Here is an 18,223-nt window from a genome sequence, read left to right as displayed (position 1 = left end):
TAGTTTTAATCTCACGTTAAATACCAAGCGACTTCACTTCTGTGGATTTACCTCAAGACATACTCATTTGTGCTACTTATGGTGGCATTTTTAAAAAAGAGAGAGAGAGAGTGTTTGGTGGGTTTTTTTCTTTTTTCTTTTTTTTAAAAATTGGAGACAGTCTTAGATTTTGTGCTGGTGAGGCTGTGACATGGGAGTGATACTTGCATCCGTTGTGGACTGTGGTCAGCAAGCCGAGCTCTGCAGGCAGCAGGCGCAAAGCAGCTTCTGCCGTTCCTCCTCGTGACCGTACCTTCACGGCGCGGTGGGCAGCAGACGTTCTCTGCCAGCAGCGTTAAGCTAAAGCCTTTCTTTTTGTCGTTATAGGCCTCGTGAGAAAACTTTTTTGGTTTCTTTTGCAATAACCCGGTAGTAGAAATAAATTCTGCTCTTTCGGTACCTGGCTCTTTGACTCCCCCAGTCAGGATTCCCTGCCACACAATTCAGTTAGTACAGCACGCACTGCAGCAAACCCGGGTGCTCCTGAGCCAGCTGGGCACCAAAGAGATGAAATTTCAGTCCCTGGAGAACTTAGCATTTGTGTTTGATTCTCACTCAAGAGAGCATATATATCTTTGGTTTAAAACCTACTTAAGGAGTGCCTGTGCAAGTTCCTCATCTGGGAGTAATTAGCATGTGATGCACTGATTTTTATTTTTTTTTCCCCCTTTTCTTTTCTCCTTGGTGCTGTGTGGCTTGGGTTCACCTGCACTGGTGCAAAAGCATTTTGGATTAGCTCCGTTTTTACCAAAAATGCTGGCATCAGAACTTAACACTCACACCCACCCCACTCCCTTTTCCCCAGCCTGCATATCACCTGCAACATAGCAAAAGACAAGTGCTTGAGGAGGCCATCCAGGTCATGTACATGATTAACTCATACTTTGCTTTTGACGTAATGAGAAAGGAGGATAGGGGTGTGATAAGCGGTGGGTAGAACAGTTCTTAGAGGTTTGAAACAAAGCTGCAGCGAAGAACTCCTTTTTGTAATCGCTCAAGGTAAAAATCTGTTACAGTCAAATAGTTGGTTCTCTTGACACAATTTTCAGCTGTCCTTACGAATACCAAATGTGCAGGAATTACCCCAATAAACTTATGGGAATGACTTGCCAGAATAAGGTCACGGAAGGAGTAACTTGCAAATTAGAGCTAGACGTTTCCTGCACCCCACCCGTGCTTTCCTTGTTGTTCTCCAAAGTTGAACAGCAGCCTCCATAGCAACAATCTGACCTGCCTGCCTGCAAAAGTCCACGTTAGTAAGACTTCATTCACTAGCCAAAAAAAAACCCAACCCAAAACCGTAGCGGGGCCTTATTCTATTTTTACATTCAGTGAATCCTGCTCATTTGAACCCTTCTCCCCACCTTCACTCCACCTCATATGCATGGCTGGTAGCACCTGTGTGTGTTTATCATGATTTTCAAATGAGTTTCTCCTTCATTCTTAAAGTTGTTTTCCTGAGTGCGCTCTCATGAAGTCTCTTGCTGGCATTGCACCTTCACTCTAGTGCAAGATGTTGCAATTAACCCTTTCTCAACCCCAGGAACTGGATTTTCCCATACTTACTGGAGGACTTTGATTAGCACAAACCACAAGTTTGTTCCAGCTTGTTGGGCCATGAGAGGTTTAATTGCTCTGACTTGCTTCTGGTCAGCAAAGAAAAGAAACATACCCAGGCAACCTGTTTCTCCTTGCTTTTTTTTATTATTATTTTTTCCCTAGGTCTTCCGGCCCCGCACTCCACCAGAAGCAATTGCGCTATGTAGCCGTCTGTTGGAGTACACCCCCACTGCCCGCCTGACTCCCCTGGAGGCCTGTGCGCACTCTTTCTTCGATGAACTACGGGACCCAAATGTCAAGTTACCAAATGGGCGAGAGAAACCTGCACTCTTCAATTTCACCACTCAAGGTAGCCTGTGAGCGTTGAAGGATCCCTTCTTTAGGAAGAAGCACTGGGATAAATGTTCGTTGTAATGCATATGTCACTCCCTCAAAAGTAAAAATCTCTGAGCGGGACTAAAGTTATTGCTGTCCATTTCAAAAAGAGAGGAAAGGGACTTGGAGAAATGGGTTACGGGATTTTCAGATGCCTGGTGCCTTCGATTCAAATTTCGTGCAGGGTACCGAGGGTTGTTCCTATTGGATCCCATCAAGAAGGCTTACGTTTCCAGTTCTGTGTCTGCAATCCAGGTGATGGCTTTGTGTGAAATATCACAGTCAGTGGACCGTGGAGATTAGATTATTGTTTTGGAGATGATCCTGCTCTTTCGTACCTGAAATGCCATAACAAGGAGTAATGCATGTTAGGTTTGGCAGGGAGGTTTGTAGTGTTGCTGCCCGTTTTTGTTCTGGATGCGAGATAAATACAGAGGCTTTAGCATCCAGATTTTATGTGCTGTACAGTTCATCTGGCATTACATTGACTCAGTCATTTAGAAACTGTAAAAATGATGGACAACTAACTTTTTTATTTGAAACCAGACTGGTATCAAATTTTAAAACCATTCATGTATTTTTTTCCACAGAAGTCAGAAATGTAAAACTGATACCCCCCCCAGAACAGTTTTGCCTGCCAAGACAGAGAATGTGAGAAGTATGGCATACAAATATGCTAGTAATTAATTTTGGAGCACTTTTTTTTTTTAAGTGATTAGCTGCCAATTCTCACCCTTTGAGCAAGAATAGATCTGTGTGCATTTTCTGCTGGAAGTCTGAAGCACGTTTTGGCTCGGTTAGCATTAATGTAATTTTTCAAACCCTTTAGTGCATGCAGTGCCCATCTGCCAAAATGTGAAACACAGCCCTCTCCTTCAACATGTGGAGCCCTTTTATTTAAAAAAAAAAAAAAAAAGGGGGCGGGGGGGCAAAAAGCTTTGTGTCTGTACAAAGGAGTATTTTAAGCTGCCTGGAAATAAACTTTTAACTTGCTTTGAGTGGCTGCTTTGCAGAGGTAAATATATTGAATATACTGAAACATTTCTGAAGCATGAACACCTTAAAATGTTCAAGAAAATAGCTTGTGCTTCCAGGTCACTGTCCTCCGTGCTGATTTCTGCACCTGTTGTTATGAATTTAGTAGTTATATTACAGGTCCTTCCTTGTTACAGTACTCAGGAATTGCCTTTTCTTCCCACTCTAAGGCCATCTTCAGTATCTTCATACAGCTTCACCCCTGTTCTTTTTGAAAGTATTTCTTATTAGTTGTTTCTTAATGATGTTAAGATTGGGCCTATCTACTACATGAAAACAAGGATTTTAGAAACTCACTTTATAGTGAGTCTTTTTAAAAATCCGCAGGGGAAAAATAAATGTATGTATTGGGAATGTATCCCTGGTTTGCCCCCAGGCAGTGTGGAAATGTCTGGGTAACCTACCCTAATGCTCAAGCAAATTTAAAGTTCCTCTTTTGCCATCCTGAGGAGCTGATGTGCTCTCCCCTTGCACAGTGACTCATGGAAATGGCAAGAGAAATCAGTTTCAGTGGAGCAATTCCTTAAGATTCAAAAAAGCAGGTTTCTGCCATTGGCACGTGCCAGTTTTACCATCTAAAAAGGGAAGGCAGGACAGAGGCTGGTCATTAATGCATTTCCAGATAAGCTCTGTTGTAGGTGACCAGCCACACTCAAAAAAATAACCAGAGTTTTTTTAAAATAAATACATTTCTTAGTGCAGTGATTTTAATGCCTTTGTAATAAATAAATGTGCAGCAGTGAGTCTCATGTAGCAGCAGTCCTGATTACGACCTCAAGATACACAAGAAGCTTTTGCTCCTCTTGTGACCACTGTGCAGTCATGGCTCTTCAGCCAGACTGTGCGAGGTCCCACCAAATTGGTTAGTCCAGAGCAGAAATCTCAGCTGGGAAATAGATCAGGTCATTGGAAATCAAATGATGACTCACGTTAAGTCATCTGTGGTAATTTAAAAAGTAATGAAATACATCCTTTTGTTTTGAACGGCATTTGTTTTCAACAGACAATATTAAGTTTTAGAAGAAGTGTTTTGTTTGGCTATATCCAGTTGCCTGATACCCATGAAGTAGGAGGTGGCTGCGGAAGGCTTGAAGGCAAAACGGTTAGAAATAACAACATAAATCTGACCATTAATGCATTGGATTGATTTTCAGAAAGAACCTAAGCGTCATACCAAATCTGCTGATCTGGGCACTGATGCTGCTCAGATAGACTTTGGAAAAAAAGCAGTGAGAGTATATGGAAGATAAAGATCATGGTCTTTGGCTTCCAGCAGTAGTTGTGGGGCATGTAGGTTCTTAGTTTACTGTAGAGATGAGATCTGTCCAAGAGAGCTTTATCTGGTAATTCTTAATGTCTTGCCTGTAAGTTTCTCTTAGTATTTAAACAAATGTTATATGCTAAGTGGGGGGGGTGGTTGTGTTTTGTTTTGGTTTTTGTTAGGTTTTTTTTTTTAAATTAGTCTGGCTTGTGACCTTTAAAAAATATTTTTATATATATATGTAAATAAATACAAAACCCCCTTCATTCCTTAGCAGACTGTTTCAATGTGACTGGAAATCCTTAGTGTGACCATTTGAGTGTCATCTAGGTTTTTTTTAGACAGAGTATTTCTGCTCAGGGCATGTGGAGGGGGAAAGAAAGGAAAATGATGAAACTTGTGCTGCTTCCAGCACTCTTCTAGGTTGAGGAGAAACCGCTGGAACAACTTGAGTTACATGGAAAGTTTGTTATTGTGACAAAGCAAACATGATGCAAGACTAATTTTTCCAGGGGGTTTTGGAAGTGTTGATATATCAAATGTAAGGATACTGAAAAACAGCACTTCACTATTTCCCAGCACCGGCATTTTGTGTTTGGGGAATGAAGATGATCTGGTGGTCTAGTAAAACTGGACATTTTCATTCCTGCTCCTTATTGGAGATGTAAACTGGCTGCAAAAGGCATGATTAGATCAGGAGAAAGCCAAAGGTGTTCTCCCAACTGATGTGAATGGGAGTTGGGTCTCATTAATGAATTGGGATAGCTGCTCTGTTCACATCACAGTATTGAAAACTTTGTCTGGATTGCCTTGATCACAATACCTTCTTGCAGTAGTATTGGTTGTAATTAACCCAACCTTGAATTGCAAGTTTGATTTAGATAAGCAGGCTACAGTTCAACAGCTTGTCCAAATACTGTGTTGGAAATCGCTGAGAACAGAGGTTCTCAGTACTTTGTGGACTGCAGATACCACAGGTCAAGCTTTTTCCTTGGTAATGACCTGTCTCATCCTTATAGATGGGATGACTGCAAAAATATAGTAGAACAAGAATTCAAACAAGTTCTCAAGCAAAGCTGCTATTAAACTTCAGCCAAAAGAGTTTAATTTACTTTGGTTATTTCTTGTCTGAATTGACCTACCTCTCTAAGTGAAGTGTCAAGACATTCAGAGCATGCTGAGTTTAAGAAACTTCATACCAAGAAAGATAATGTGGGGTTTGAGAAGAAGAGAACGAGATCAGCCTTCTAGTCTCTATGCAAGTTCTTTAAGGTAGCATCGGAGAAACGGGTGCACTTGCCTTGAAAACAAAACAAAAAAAAACCCCAGTATATTTGCCCTAAGTGGTGCTGCAAAAGGAGGTATTCTGATGGCATTAGGTGAACGTATGGGAGGAAAGAGAATGGGGTTGTAGTGCTATTGCAAGGGTGTTGTTCTGTTGGATCAGCGGGCTCTTTGGCTACAGCGATGCAGGCAGTCTATAGCTGCATCCTCGAGGCACCGCTTAGCACCAGAAGGTAGCAAATGTCTTCTGGGTTCTTTGACATTTTAGCTCTGCTTTTGTTTGGGTCACAGCCCCATATTGCTGCCAGTGATGAGCAGAAAATAACACGGGGATGACAGAAAGAGTGAGCTAAACAGCAGATTCCCAGTAATAACAGATTTGAGAAACAGATTTGGAAAAAATACTAAAGGAGCAACATTTTCTAGCACACAGCAGCTAATACCCAAGATAGTATTAAAGTATAGGTTTATCATTCGTGTTCAGCTTTGACACTTGAGGATTCATGTTTCTTCAGTTTATTTTTCCATTTAAATTGGAGACTTATGAATTCTGAATTCTATTATGAATGTATGAATTCTGAATTATTCCCTCGTGAATTTGAGTATTTGTACAAATGCTGTGAGTGCTGAGGCTTTCTAGAAGGACTAGCTAGGTCTGCTTAGACCTGAATGGAGTATCACAGGATAGGCTGGATGGGTTGCAGGTAAGGTAGCAGCTTTGGTTTGGTTGTAGACTGGAGCTTGTGTTCATAAGTGCTGAAACACAGTCTCAAAATGTGTAGTAATAAGAGGCTTGGAAGCAGGTGAGAGTCTTCTGCACCTTGCCCTCCCAGCAGTAAAGAAACTTAGTGTAACTTAATGGAGGAAAAAAAAAAATTGCCAAGTAGACTACTGATCCCTTTAGGCCCTAAGTTTAAAGCTTGCATTAAAGAAAAGCAATAGGCTCTTAAAAATGAGCCCAAATAACTTAAGACTGTGTACAAAACCCCCTTACTGAACCCATGGCATGATTTGGATGGGTTTCTGTAGAGCCCTTGCCATCTGGAGGTCTTACGTAAAAAGCTGTCTATTCTCGTTTCTCCTCCAGATGACCTCCTGGAGCTCCAAAAGTCATCAGTCTCCTTCCGCGAGGTGACTGTTAACATCCTTTTCACCGGATATTGCTTTCTCAGGAGACAGCCAGTCACTCCTGTTTCTGTAACAAACAGGACCTGTCTTGTCTCGGCTCAGTCCCACCTTCTGTGAGGCACTAGATGCTGTTGAAAGGGTGCCAGAAGATTGTCATTTGTTGGCAATGTGTTGCCCTTAATCCTCCCACAGTTGTGGCTGTAAGATGCCTATTTCTCATTCTGATACACATCGAAGCTATATTAGGTTTGTAGCCTAAAAGACATGACTATTTTTTCCTTGGTTAATGTCTTCAGAAAGAGTGGTTGCATCATTTTGTTGTCCATTTAAATTCCCCAGCAGACCAATTCCCCTTGCCTTTCCCCGTGCTTTTAAAGGAGATGTCAGCTCTTCTCGGCATCGCCCAAGGAGGCTGCTGTGAGAGCTTGGTCTTGGGTTCCTGGGTCCTTGAGAAAGTGATGCTTGAGTGAGCCAAAGAACTAAATCCCTGAAGCTCTTGGAGCAACTGTTGCAGCTGCTTGCTTGCTGAACCAGTGCCCAAAGCAGCACCACTGTTATCAGGCTTCTCCTTGAGACTGATTGCAAGTGGGTTTGTGAAGGGAACCCTTCCACCGCTCGGAAGGTAACAGCGTTTTCAGGCCGTTGATAAGCAACAGGCTTGGCTGGTTCTTTGCTAACACCCAAGATGCTGTCTTTCTCTAGGAAATAATTCCCATGCACCACTACATGTAGTTTTGACAGTCTGGCTCTGGAGACTGCCTTGCCGAATATCACTGGGGTTTCCTCTCGCTGGTCAGCCAAGAAGAAAACGTAACGTGACCTTTGGCCGTAAGGGCATGCGTTTCACCCGAGGTTGCCGTTACGGGGGGAAACCCAAGGAGCTGAGCCTGCACGCGGGGCTCTTCGTGGACGATGAGCTAACTCTGTTTGTTCCACCTCCCCTCCAGAACTGTCAAGTAACCCATCTCTGGCTTCGATCCTCATCCCTGCTCATGCCCGGAACCAAGCAGCTGCTTCAACCCCTACAAACGCTACAGCGGCCTCAGGTGAGAACATGCAACTGCCTGCCTCCCCCCCACCCTCGCTCCCCCTGCCCAGGCACCTTCCCTCCGCTGAGGCTCGCGAGCCGCCTCGGCCCTCGGGGTGAACGGGGAGGAAGGGTTCGTTCCAGCATCGCCCGAATCTCGGTCTTGGCAGGCGGTCGTTCGGGTGCTGGCTGTGGTCACCAACCCAAATCCTAACCCAGGGCACTTAAACGCTGCATTTGACTGTTTAGTCTGGTCCTTGTCACTCAGACTTCCATAATTAAAAAAAATCATTATCTCACCTGGTTTTTAGCAATCCTTGTGGATTGGTTTGCACCTAATTTCTGAGCGCTCAGCCAGTCTGAAGTTATTACCGAGTTGGAAGCATGAGTTTGTGATGCCTAGGAAGAGAAGAAACAGCTGGCTCAGTACACGTGGCCTCCGTGGAGCGTGGATGGAGAGGATTTTTTCCCCAGAGGCATTAGCACTTAAAAGTCTAGTTAGGGAGTTCAGTCAGCATGCTCACTGCCCATCTGAGTAGTTGCAGTTGCTTCTTACCGAGTTTGCTTGTGTCGCCTTCGGGCGCCAGGCAGATGCTTTTGGGTTTTGGCCAGCGCTGAGTGAATTTCTTTTTTGCCTCGCTCGCTCTTCCTCAAGCTTCTGTCAGAAACCTTTCAAAAGCTCGCTGTTGGCCTGTAGCCACTCCATATTGTATTCTGTTTCCAGTGAAAGCTTAAAAGCCAGGTAATATCAGTTGGGAGACTCCCAAAGAAAATCCCAGGTGCTGCAGGATGTGGCAGAGGTGATTCAGCGTATGGCACTCTTCCGCTGAGTCAGCGCTGAGTCAGCACACCAGTTGGCTGTCTCGGGGCTTGGGCAACGCGAGGCAGGCTGCAAAATGGGTGTGTTTCCATACGTATCCCACGTACACGTCAGTCCCATTTGTCAAGGGCTGTGACCCCCTTTTGAGGTGCAGGAGACTTACTCAGCGTGGGATAGCTGATAAGGAGAAGCCCTAATTAAAAAGGTATTCTTGAAACATGCGGGAAAGCATTCGCAGGTTGATGTGCTGGATGGTTACCTGGTATCTGATGCACTTGGTCCAGCCAGTGCTGTATGGAAAGCATTTTCATACTCCAGGACAGACAGACGCACCCGGGTTTGAAAGAGGAGGCTTCTCTCTGAAAACGTAGTAGCAGTAGATAAAAGATACAGCCGGTACAGTTTATGTGCTCTGAATTTAGGAAAAAGCAAAATTGCTATTTTCAAATTTAGTATGTTTGTTTCATACACTTGGCAGTATTTTGCAAATAGTCATGTTCTCTGTTTCCCTTTTATGTGCATCTGTTGCTCAACAATGAGTGAGGAAAAAAAGCAGATAAAGTAGTAAAAGTAATTGAAAAACTACAAAATAAAAACATGGAAAATTATTTTAAGCCCTTCTGAAAAACATTGTTTCACTTAATGTCCCTTTCATGCCTTTTTAGGAGTTCTCTTTGCCAAGATATAAGTCTTGAGGAATAAATGGGGTTAAGAAATCTGTTTTCACCCAGCACTTTCCAAGACTTCATGTTGGGGGAAAATGCATTAGGCTGAGTCCTAAATGTGAAGTATACCAAAAAAAAAAAAATCCCAGGCAAAACCAACAACAACAAAAAAACCCAAACCCACAAAAAAATATCCTTGCAGCTTGAAAAGAAATTGTGAAATTAAGCTCAGTATTGGGCAACTTGCAGCTTTGGGTTTCTGCAGCACAGCTGGTTGGTAGCTTCTTACTCACATGGGGTTCTCACAGAAGGCGGTGGGCATTTCATCAGGGTTGTGATTTTTAGGAGTAGGTCCTATATGAGGTTATGTTAATCTGTTGTGCTTTGCATGCTGATGCTACACTTAGGAAGAGATTTTCGTGGAGAGGTCCCTTCTTTCCCTATACCCCCTGCATATCCCAGAGCAGTAAATTTCTAGTTTTTCAGTAGCTGCTAACGCAGCATGGGAGCAACTCTCCCACCCAACCCAGGGCAGCCCGATAGGCAGGAGACTTTTCTGCAAAATGTTTGCCTGTGGGACTAAGCGGTACAAGTTCAGAAACTACTTTTTTGAGTGGTGATGATGCAACAAAATGTAGCTCTCAAGCTAATTCGAAGGGCAAAGCAAGCTGCACACTGATCATGTGAATTACAGTTACATGTAACTTGTGTCTCCCTCTAGCAAGTAGAACTGATACTGAGGTTCAAGTGTCCGCTGTTACGTCCAGCGTAGTTGCCTGCTCCATAGGCTTGAGGCAAAGGTGCACGTACATTGAAATGCAGTGTACTCGTCCATCACTGCAGATAATCCAGGTGGGTTGTTGTTACCTGCTTGCAGACAGTTACTCCGTTTCCATAGCTGTCATGTTGGTATGCAGCCATGGCAAAATCCCAGCTTTTTGATGAGGTGTAAAGCACTGCTTTTTATCGTGCACCAAGGCAGGGTCATAGTTAGAGAATAACTAGAAAAATGAGACCTATTTGTCTGAAGTCTAGCAAAGTAGTGTTTGCCAGGAGACTTAGCAGTGGTGTGGTGGTGTTAAGAGATGGAAAGGTTGGCTTTTCAACATACCACATTAACAGTGCAGGTTTCATCAAGTCAGCAATACTAGCCCTTGTGCTAACCAATATGACACACATCTGCATTTTTTAAAAGTTATCCAAAACAAGTAATTTTTGTTAACTGATAGATTCACAGTGGTGATTTCGATAGCACAATGCAGCAGTAATCCTGGGATCATGTTCTTAAGTGCAGGGGAATTACTGTCGGTAATTTTTGAGTGTTAAAAAAATTTATTTGTTGTAAATTTCCTCTTGTCTTGAGGCATAAAGCTGGACTCGCTGTACTAATGGAACCTGGCTTTGCAGTGGGAGTATGAAGCCTTGCTGCACCACCATTAGTAAATTCACCTAAACGTTTGTGAGAAATTCTCTGTGATATTAGTGGCATGTCTAAAGCAAAGTGGAGGAAAAGGAAGGTGGGAGTTACTGGCTCCTGCTTGAAACGGTGTGCTAGCTTTCTGTGAATTATAGTGGCCGTTGACTAAAAACGCCAGTGCAGTTTTATTTGTGCGGATGCTGACTTGATCTAGCTGGAGGAAGAGGAGGAGGATGGTTTCATAGCTGTGTAGCCACAGCACCTGAGAGGGGAGCGTGCACACCAAGCCAAATGCGTATCTGCTTGTGTGACTATGTGGTTTTCTTCCTGGAACAGCCAGCAGCAGTAGTTACCTCCGTTAGTCAGCGTTAAGATGGGAAGAGCGTAATTGCCATCTGCAGGGAAGTTGCGCCAGCAGGGATGCTGGGGTCATCGTCTTAGGCATCCCGCTGCGTTGATCCCATGTAATCCCAAATGCGATGGTGTGCCTGAACTTTCCGCAACAAAACAGATTAGAGCTGGTGTTACCTGCCAGCGTGTGGCAGTTGAAAAAGACCACAGTGTTCCATAAAATAAGATTTAGCGCATTTATGGTATTCCCATTGAAGGAATTTTGGAAAACTTCAATTCCTTGATCAGGAGAAGAGGGGCAAGCAATTTGCTCAGGCTTCTGCAAGCTCGGCACTGGGGTGGATTCATGATAGAGGAGTAGAGCTTGCACGTTTCAAGCTCGCCAGTTTTGCTCTGAGCCCTGGATTTTGACATCCGTAGGCAGGCACAATAGGAAAACCGGGCTTTTCTCCTCCTTGGCTTGTCTCCTCAGCTCTCCTGTGAGGACTCCCAGGCTGGTGGTAGTTCCGTTTCTGTATCTTTGCAGATGAGCAGCGCGGTCTGTCAGCACTACGGATCCAACCAGCTAATGCTGTCATTAGTGCTAATGGGCTTTCTCAGACTGAGTTGGCGTCTCTGTCCTTCTCTGAACTGTAGCCCCATCTCTCCTTTCCGGGAGGTTCCTACGGAGTGCCACGTACCCCGCAAGAGAGCCGAGGCATTCCTCAGGGGGAAAAGCTGAATTGGAGGAGGTGCTCTACGTTGATGAGAGATACTTTTGCCCTCTGTTTGGAAGAAGCGGCTGACACTTAAGCCCGAATGTGGTTTCTTTGCCCGCCCAGGCAGAGGTGTCAGGCGGGTGGTTTAGGACGAGGAGGCTGCCCTGACCTCACGCCGCAGCCTCCTGCGTAGTCATCTGTCCCGTACCGGGAAGCTGCGTGTCAGCTCCTAGCTTCGCTCCACAGCAGCACAGGCGGCTGCTTTGCAAAGCAGAGGTTTTAGCAGCATCGCTGAAGGCCTAGATTTTCTTCTCTTATGCCCAAATACTGATTTCTCATGGTGAGGAGAAGTGAATGTCCCGAGACCCTCGTACTCCAGTTGTGCTCTTCTTCTGGTGCTTCAGCAAAGATATTCTGGAACAAGCCTCTCTTTGTTCCCCAAATGTTCTGTTGATGCAGAGTCAAAGAACAAGCCGGAATGTCAAAATACTGCATTTTCTTGCAGGTTCAGAGCCAGTACAGCCTTGAGCAGGCTCTGCTCTCTGTCCCAGCCTGGGTGGACTTCTCTATATTGTTGTGAAAAGCGCCATGTAAATGGTCTTGAGCTGCATCACCTCGTTTATTTCCTTTTTAACATGTGGCGCATATATTTCTCAGGAACTCCCCCATTAGAGTGATGATAGAAAAGGAGCATATGTTACATGAAGTAGCTCCATCTCCTCTTTTTTTTTATATCTCTGCTCAGTAGCAATGTAATGATAACTATTTCAGCCTCTGCTGTCTTCAGGAATAGATCAAAAGGCACATTTCATTTCAGCAAATGAAATACAAGCACTTTCTGTACACACACAGAGAAATCCTCTGCCAACAGTACAGACTCCAGCTGGACTGCTCGCATCAGGCACGGCAGATGTTGCATTAACTGGAGTTTATCCATACCTGAAAATTAAACTAGAACAGGCACAGTGAGAGTTTAAGACGTGGAAACTGTTAGCTGTCTGGCTGGGTCATTTTTGATTTCCATGGTCATAGTTGGTCTGCACGCATGTGGGATTTGGGAGTTGCTCCTTCGGGGGAATTCTCCACGTAGGAGGGCATCTCTCACATGCAAGGCTAGCTTTCCAAACAACACTGGTACTGTTGTCATGCTGTCTTAGTGCTATAATTATGTGAGCTTTTTTTTTTTATCATGGTGGTCATTCCTTTGTGAGGGAGGGGTTGCAATTAATTTGGGGTGAGAGGAAAGGGAATGGGAAACTCCCAGAGCAGTTGTCTTGCATCCTCTGCCCACACGAGGATTTCCCTTTCTTCCCCCGCACTTGTCGCAGTATTTCCTTTTCAGATGGGCATCATCCTCTCTTCCCACTTGTCCCTTGTATTCCTGGATGCTCCTATTTGATTTCCTATTTTTGTTGCCGTTGTCTGTGTATGTTACTTAATTTGTCACTCAGCAAGTGCTGCCCGTCTCCAGACTCTCCTTCATTTCATTGCCTTTGCTCGTGGCTGCACTTGCAGCTGTGGTCAGGTCAGCCTGGCAGGAGAGGAGAGGGGTTTCGCTCACAGGTGACTGCAGAGCGTTGCCTGGCTGCGTTGCCTCGCCAGCTCTTCTGTGCTGGAGAAGTATTACTGCATCCCCACCGCCCACCAGTTGCATTTTGTCATGTCTATTATTTATGCTAGTCATACTGTCCTTCAGTCTGAGGTCAGTAAATTATTCTTTATTTTTATGAGCCCTTTTCCCCGTGTTTTTTCGAATGCACTGTTTGCCCAGTCTGCCCTCTTCTGTACTGAGATAATACCTCTTTTTTTTTTTTTTTTCCTCCTGTTGCAGTATTGATAGCTTTGCAGTTAACCTTACTTAAATTAAGTGGGAGAAATGCATGACGGTCTCTTGCAGAAAACCTCACTTAATATCATTTTCCCATCCTGTATTTATTGTGTTGAGTATTTTATGTGTTTAACCGTTCATCCACTTATCTTTTTGTGACCGTGCTAATTAGATGCTATGTAGGATGGTTCCAGATGAAGTTGATGGTTTGTTTTTTTTCCTACCAACTCTTCTAATAGGAAGAACAGGTTTTTTCGGAGAAAACACCTGATGCATGTGGCCTCTGAAAACACAGTTACAGTGAATTTGCTTTTGGTATTTCTTTGCAAACACTGTGTTTTCTTGGAATGCATTTTGACATGTGCCCATGATCCTATGACTTGTCTCTCTGCGGAGCACTGTCCCTCCCAGAGAAGGGAAGACAAAGTGTTGGAGACCATTTACTGCAGAGACCCGATCCTCTAACGATGTCGTGTGCTTACGTAAACCTCGTTACTGGCTTCAGGCCTTGACGCTGGTCTGCTTCAGCAGTTCAGGGGGTGGCAGATCCCACTATTTGGTTGAGCAACACAGAATAAAGCAGTAGACTTGAAAGATGTTTTCTGAGGCAACAAGTGCATGAATTACACATTAACACACAAGCTGTTTCTGCCAGGGAAGCAGGCTTGTCACGTTCATTGTCTGCGCTCATTCACACAATTAACAGGCAGCTTTGTTACAAGAAGGCTAACGATACGAAACTTCAGCACCAACGTGAGACCTCGTAGCAGCCACGGATACTTGATGCGTTAGCGTTGGCAACGCGAGTGTGCCTCGGCTTGTAGTAGAGTTACTGGAGCGTAACCACGGGCAATGTTGCGTCCTGCAAAATCTCGAGCCCAGCTGGGTGTTCGCATGCTGGCCTGCACCCCTCTGCCCTCCAGGCTGCCTTTGTCCTGCTTAAAGACCCCCTTCCCACCCTCTGCCCGGACCGAAGTGTTCCATCTGCACCCCCTGAAGTCAGGAAGAGCATCCTAATCAAACAGCATCTCGGTGGGAGTCATGGGTTTCCCTGTGCGGAGAATGTCCTAGCTGTTGTTCTAAATGTGTCTGTATTTTGGAGGTAATACTGGTTGTTTTTTCTCTCTTCCCTTCCTCTCGCCTGTCGTTTGCTGCAGATGTTAACGCAGGAGAACGAGTTCAGACCAATAGTGTAGCTACAGCATCAGCCTCCAACTCCACCTGAACCGGTACCAAGCAGCCAGCTGCACAGGAAAAATCACCAGTAATTTGAGTCTTGCTCAGCAACACTGGTCACATTTGGAAAGAAAATTAAAAAGAGGAAAAAAAAAAAAAACCAACAAAAAAAAAAAAACCAACAAACCAACCAACCTGTTCATTTTAGTGTTCAATTTTTTATTATTATTATTGTTGTTCTTATTTAACCTTGTAAAATATCTATAAATACAAACCAGTTTCATTGTATTCTCACTCTGCAGGGTGTCCGGGGCAGGGGACTAGGTGGGGGGAGGAGGGAAAGCGGAGCAATACAACACACCAATGTCTCTCCCCTCGACAATCTCTTCATGTTGGAAGTTTGCCGTTGTGTACTTCAGAACCAGGACTCTTGCCTCATGCCCCCCTCCCACAACAGAAAGAAGGAAAAAAACAAAACAAAACAAAAACCCCAAACCTCATTCTCTGCTGAAGTTCGGGTTTTTTTGTGTTTTTTTTTTTAACCTCTTTTTTTCTTTTCTTTTTAAGTGAAGTTTCGGACTTTGATGTAGTGCACAGCTTGAATTTGGTCGGGAGCTTAGCAGGGGTCATTCAACAGAGCTCAGCGTTTCTTGTCAGTGAATCCATATCCCAGGTTGTCTGAAGAACTGCCCCGGCTCGGTATGGGGAGCAGGCGACGTGGTAGGAAAATAGGTTGCCGTGGGGTGGGGGGGGAGGGTTTGCCGTGTGTCTAAGGCTTGAACCGCTAGTGGAAGCCTTCCATTTTAAAAAATCAGTGCTAGCGATGAAGAAACCTGCAGCTTCATTACGGGAAAGGTCTTACCCCAGTGGGTTATATATAATATAATACACACACATGCACGAACACGAGCGGTTAGCTTTACCGAAGCAGCTCCTTTGCCCAGCCGGAGCCCCTGCCCCCCGTCGCGGGCCGGTGCAGGGCAAAACGGCCGGCGGAGGCGGCCGGTCGGTGGGTCGGCTCCCATCTTCAGCAGAGAAGAGCGGACGAACAAAACCCTCGGAGGGGGCGGGGGCCCAGCCGGGGACGTTAAGGGACTTTTTGGAAAGCGGCCACTGTGAAAACTTGGTGGTTTTGGGTGGGGTTTTTTTTTTTTTTTCTTCCTCCTCCCGCCCCGCCCCGGCTCTCGATTTGAACAGGCTTCCCTTTCCCAAGGTGCGTATAGGAAAAGGACACCAGGGTTTATAATGTGAACTGTAACAGTCTACTGGTTTATTTTGTAATATTTTTTTTAACTGCAGTTTTTACTTGCAGGATGCCACATTCTCCGATAGTTTCGATTTTAAATCCACAGCTAGAATCTGTATTTAATTTCATCTTTTTTAACCTCTTGCTTTTTTTGATCTCTATTTATTGATGCGCGTTGCCACGTCGCCATTATGTTTTTACATTGGTAGAATATTAATAAAATACACATCCGAGTGCTCTCGACAGTAATTTGTACCTGCTGACTTGTAGGAAAGCTGGCTATATATGAGTGTGTGTGTATATATATTATATAAATATATACATGTATACATAGATACAATACTGCTTTTTTTATTTTGTCTACGATCTCGAAACAGTCTGACTGAAGTGTGAGGTGAATGCTTGTTCTAGTCCATCTGTTCAGGGTCCGGGTTTCCTCCCTGCGACGGCGCGTGGCGTGAGCATCCACGTCTCTTTTTCCTGAAGTCAAAGCAATATTCCTCGGGAAAGGGTCAGGTGAGCGGCCGGACGCAGCCGCGGCGTAGAAACGAGACTTTTGGAGACCCGATCTTGTCGTAGGCTTGTGGTTGGTGTCCGCTGCGGCCTTACCCTCCTTCAGAGAAACCGTAGTCGCCTTTGGTGCTTATCAAGCTGTTATTTGACCTGCGGATCTCTCAGGCAAGCGGTTGCTTTTCGGGAACGCGCGGACCTTCGCGTGGCCTGGCGGTTGCCGGCAGTAGCGGCTTCAGCAAGCTCGGCAGCTGCGGGGGCGGCAGGGGTTTTGCTCAAGAGCTCGGTGTGTTTCCTCTTGTACCTTTGATGCTGTTGACGTGGGATTTTTTTTTTTTTTTTTTTTTTTTTTTTTTTTTTTTGGAAAACTGTCTCTTAGCAGCCCTGGAGCTGGCAAAAGCCCTGCTCTCTCCCTCCTGCCTGACACTCGGGGAGGGTTCGGGGAGGCAGGAGCTGTTTCAAGAGGTGAGCGACCACCTACCGTGAAACTGATAAAACCCTCATGTTTTCATCAGTCCCTTGGCGATTTGCTGTTGGGCACACAAACGAAAAACAAAACAAAACAAAAGGTTTTAAAGCTTTTTAGCTGTCATTAAATTCTGGCTGGCCGCAAAGGAAAGCACGCCCACGTTTAGAAACGGAAGGCTTTCCAAATCGTTACCTGCAGTTTAATAGAAAGGGTTGAAGAGCATCTTAACGCGAGAGCTCGGCTAGTCGGTGTCCCGAAAGGTAAGTGCAGGAGCTTGGTTGACCCAGTGATCCAAATAGATGCAGGAAACTCAAAAAGTAGGACAGTGGCAGGGTATGGATCTGCTGTATAGGCGAGACTGCTGAAGCATCGGCCACAGACGCTGTTATTTGGAGGCAGTAAATTACCGAGTCTTTAAAAAAAAAAAAAGTAATAAAAATAATGAAGAAAAATTGCTGCTTGTGCCAGGAAATGTGGCTTTTCTTCTTTTTTGTTTTATCTTTTTGCTTCAGACTGGCGGAGGGGAGTTAAGAGCTTTTCTCTCTGGTTTCGTGACTGTGCCGGCGTCTCTGTGTGTGTCTTGTGTGTGTGTGTGCATGTGTGCGTGTGTGTGTGTGTTAGGCTGGGGGGAGGGTTGGGGGCACCCCTCTGGTTTTATTTCTTTTTTTCAAGGATCATGGCAGGATCACACACTCTTTTATACAAGTTAGATCCAGGTCTTTGAATAACCTTTTTTGTAAATAAGAAAAAAAACAAAAAAAAACCAACAACAAAAAAAAACAAAGCTCCTCACCAAATTCAAGCTTGTACATTATTATTTTTTGTTGTTTTTGAATTTTGAGTTTTATTGTTTTGTATGTAAATATGTGGACCCAGGAACTGTTATTAATGAGCAAAAAGTTACCGTTCAGGGCAGTGATTCTGTTTAATAATCAGACAAAATGTAGACGAGCTTTTTAAAGCCATATAGTTTTAACTCTGTACAGTAGGTACCGGCCTGTATTATTGTAACAATAACTCTAGCGATGTATAGTGTATCTATATAGTTTGGAGTGCCTTCGCTTCCATGATTTTTTGAATTTTATTTCCCTTTTTTTTTTCTTTTTTTTTTCTTCCCTCCCCCTCCTTTATTAACAACGCCTCCCACCCCAAACCCGCATCTTTGCTCCCCACCCCCTGCTTTCTAACTCTTTGAGTGCTGTAAGGTTTCGGTGATACCCTGATCAGTAGCGGAACGAAAGGAAACCGTCTCCACCGTCATTCATTTCATTGGAGCCGTGGCTTTGTTCTGGATCTCTCCCAAGTTGCCCACCCTGCCCTCTCCTCCTCCCGCT

General features: G+C 44.6%; 1 protein-coding gene across 2 annotated transcripts in view; it reads left to right on the top strand.

Moving 5' to 3' along the window:
* The window catches only part of GSK3B (glycogen synthase kinase 3 beta), a 151,710-nt gene extending 134,392 nt beyond the window's left edge, over window positions 1–17,318 (top strand). For both annotated transcript variants that reach the window (XM_075034395.1, XM_075034396.1), the window contains 3 exons: window positions 1,762–1,948; window positions 7,630–7,728; window positions 14,646–17,318. In XM_075034395.1, the coding sequence (XP_074890496.1) occupies window positions 1,762–1,948; window positions 7,630–7,728; window positions 14,646–14,713 (354 nt within the window). In that variant the 3' untranslated portion in view covers window positions 14,714–17,318. The remainder of the gene's footprint in view (window positions 1–1,761; window positions 1,949–7,629; window positions 7,729–14,645) is intronic.
* The last annotated feature ends 905 nt before the right edge of the window (window positions 17,319–18,223 follow it).

The sequence above is a fragment of the Buteo buteo genome, chromosome 8 (genome assembly GCF_964188355.1).
Source record: "Buteo buteo chromosome 8, bButBut1.hap1.1, whole genome shotgun sequence".
Lineage (NCBI taxonomy): Eukaryota > Metazoa > Chordata > Aves > Accipitriformes > Accipitridae > Buteo > Buteo buteo.
This window is presented reverse-complemented; position numbering and strand designations above follow the sequence as displayed.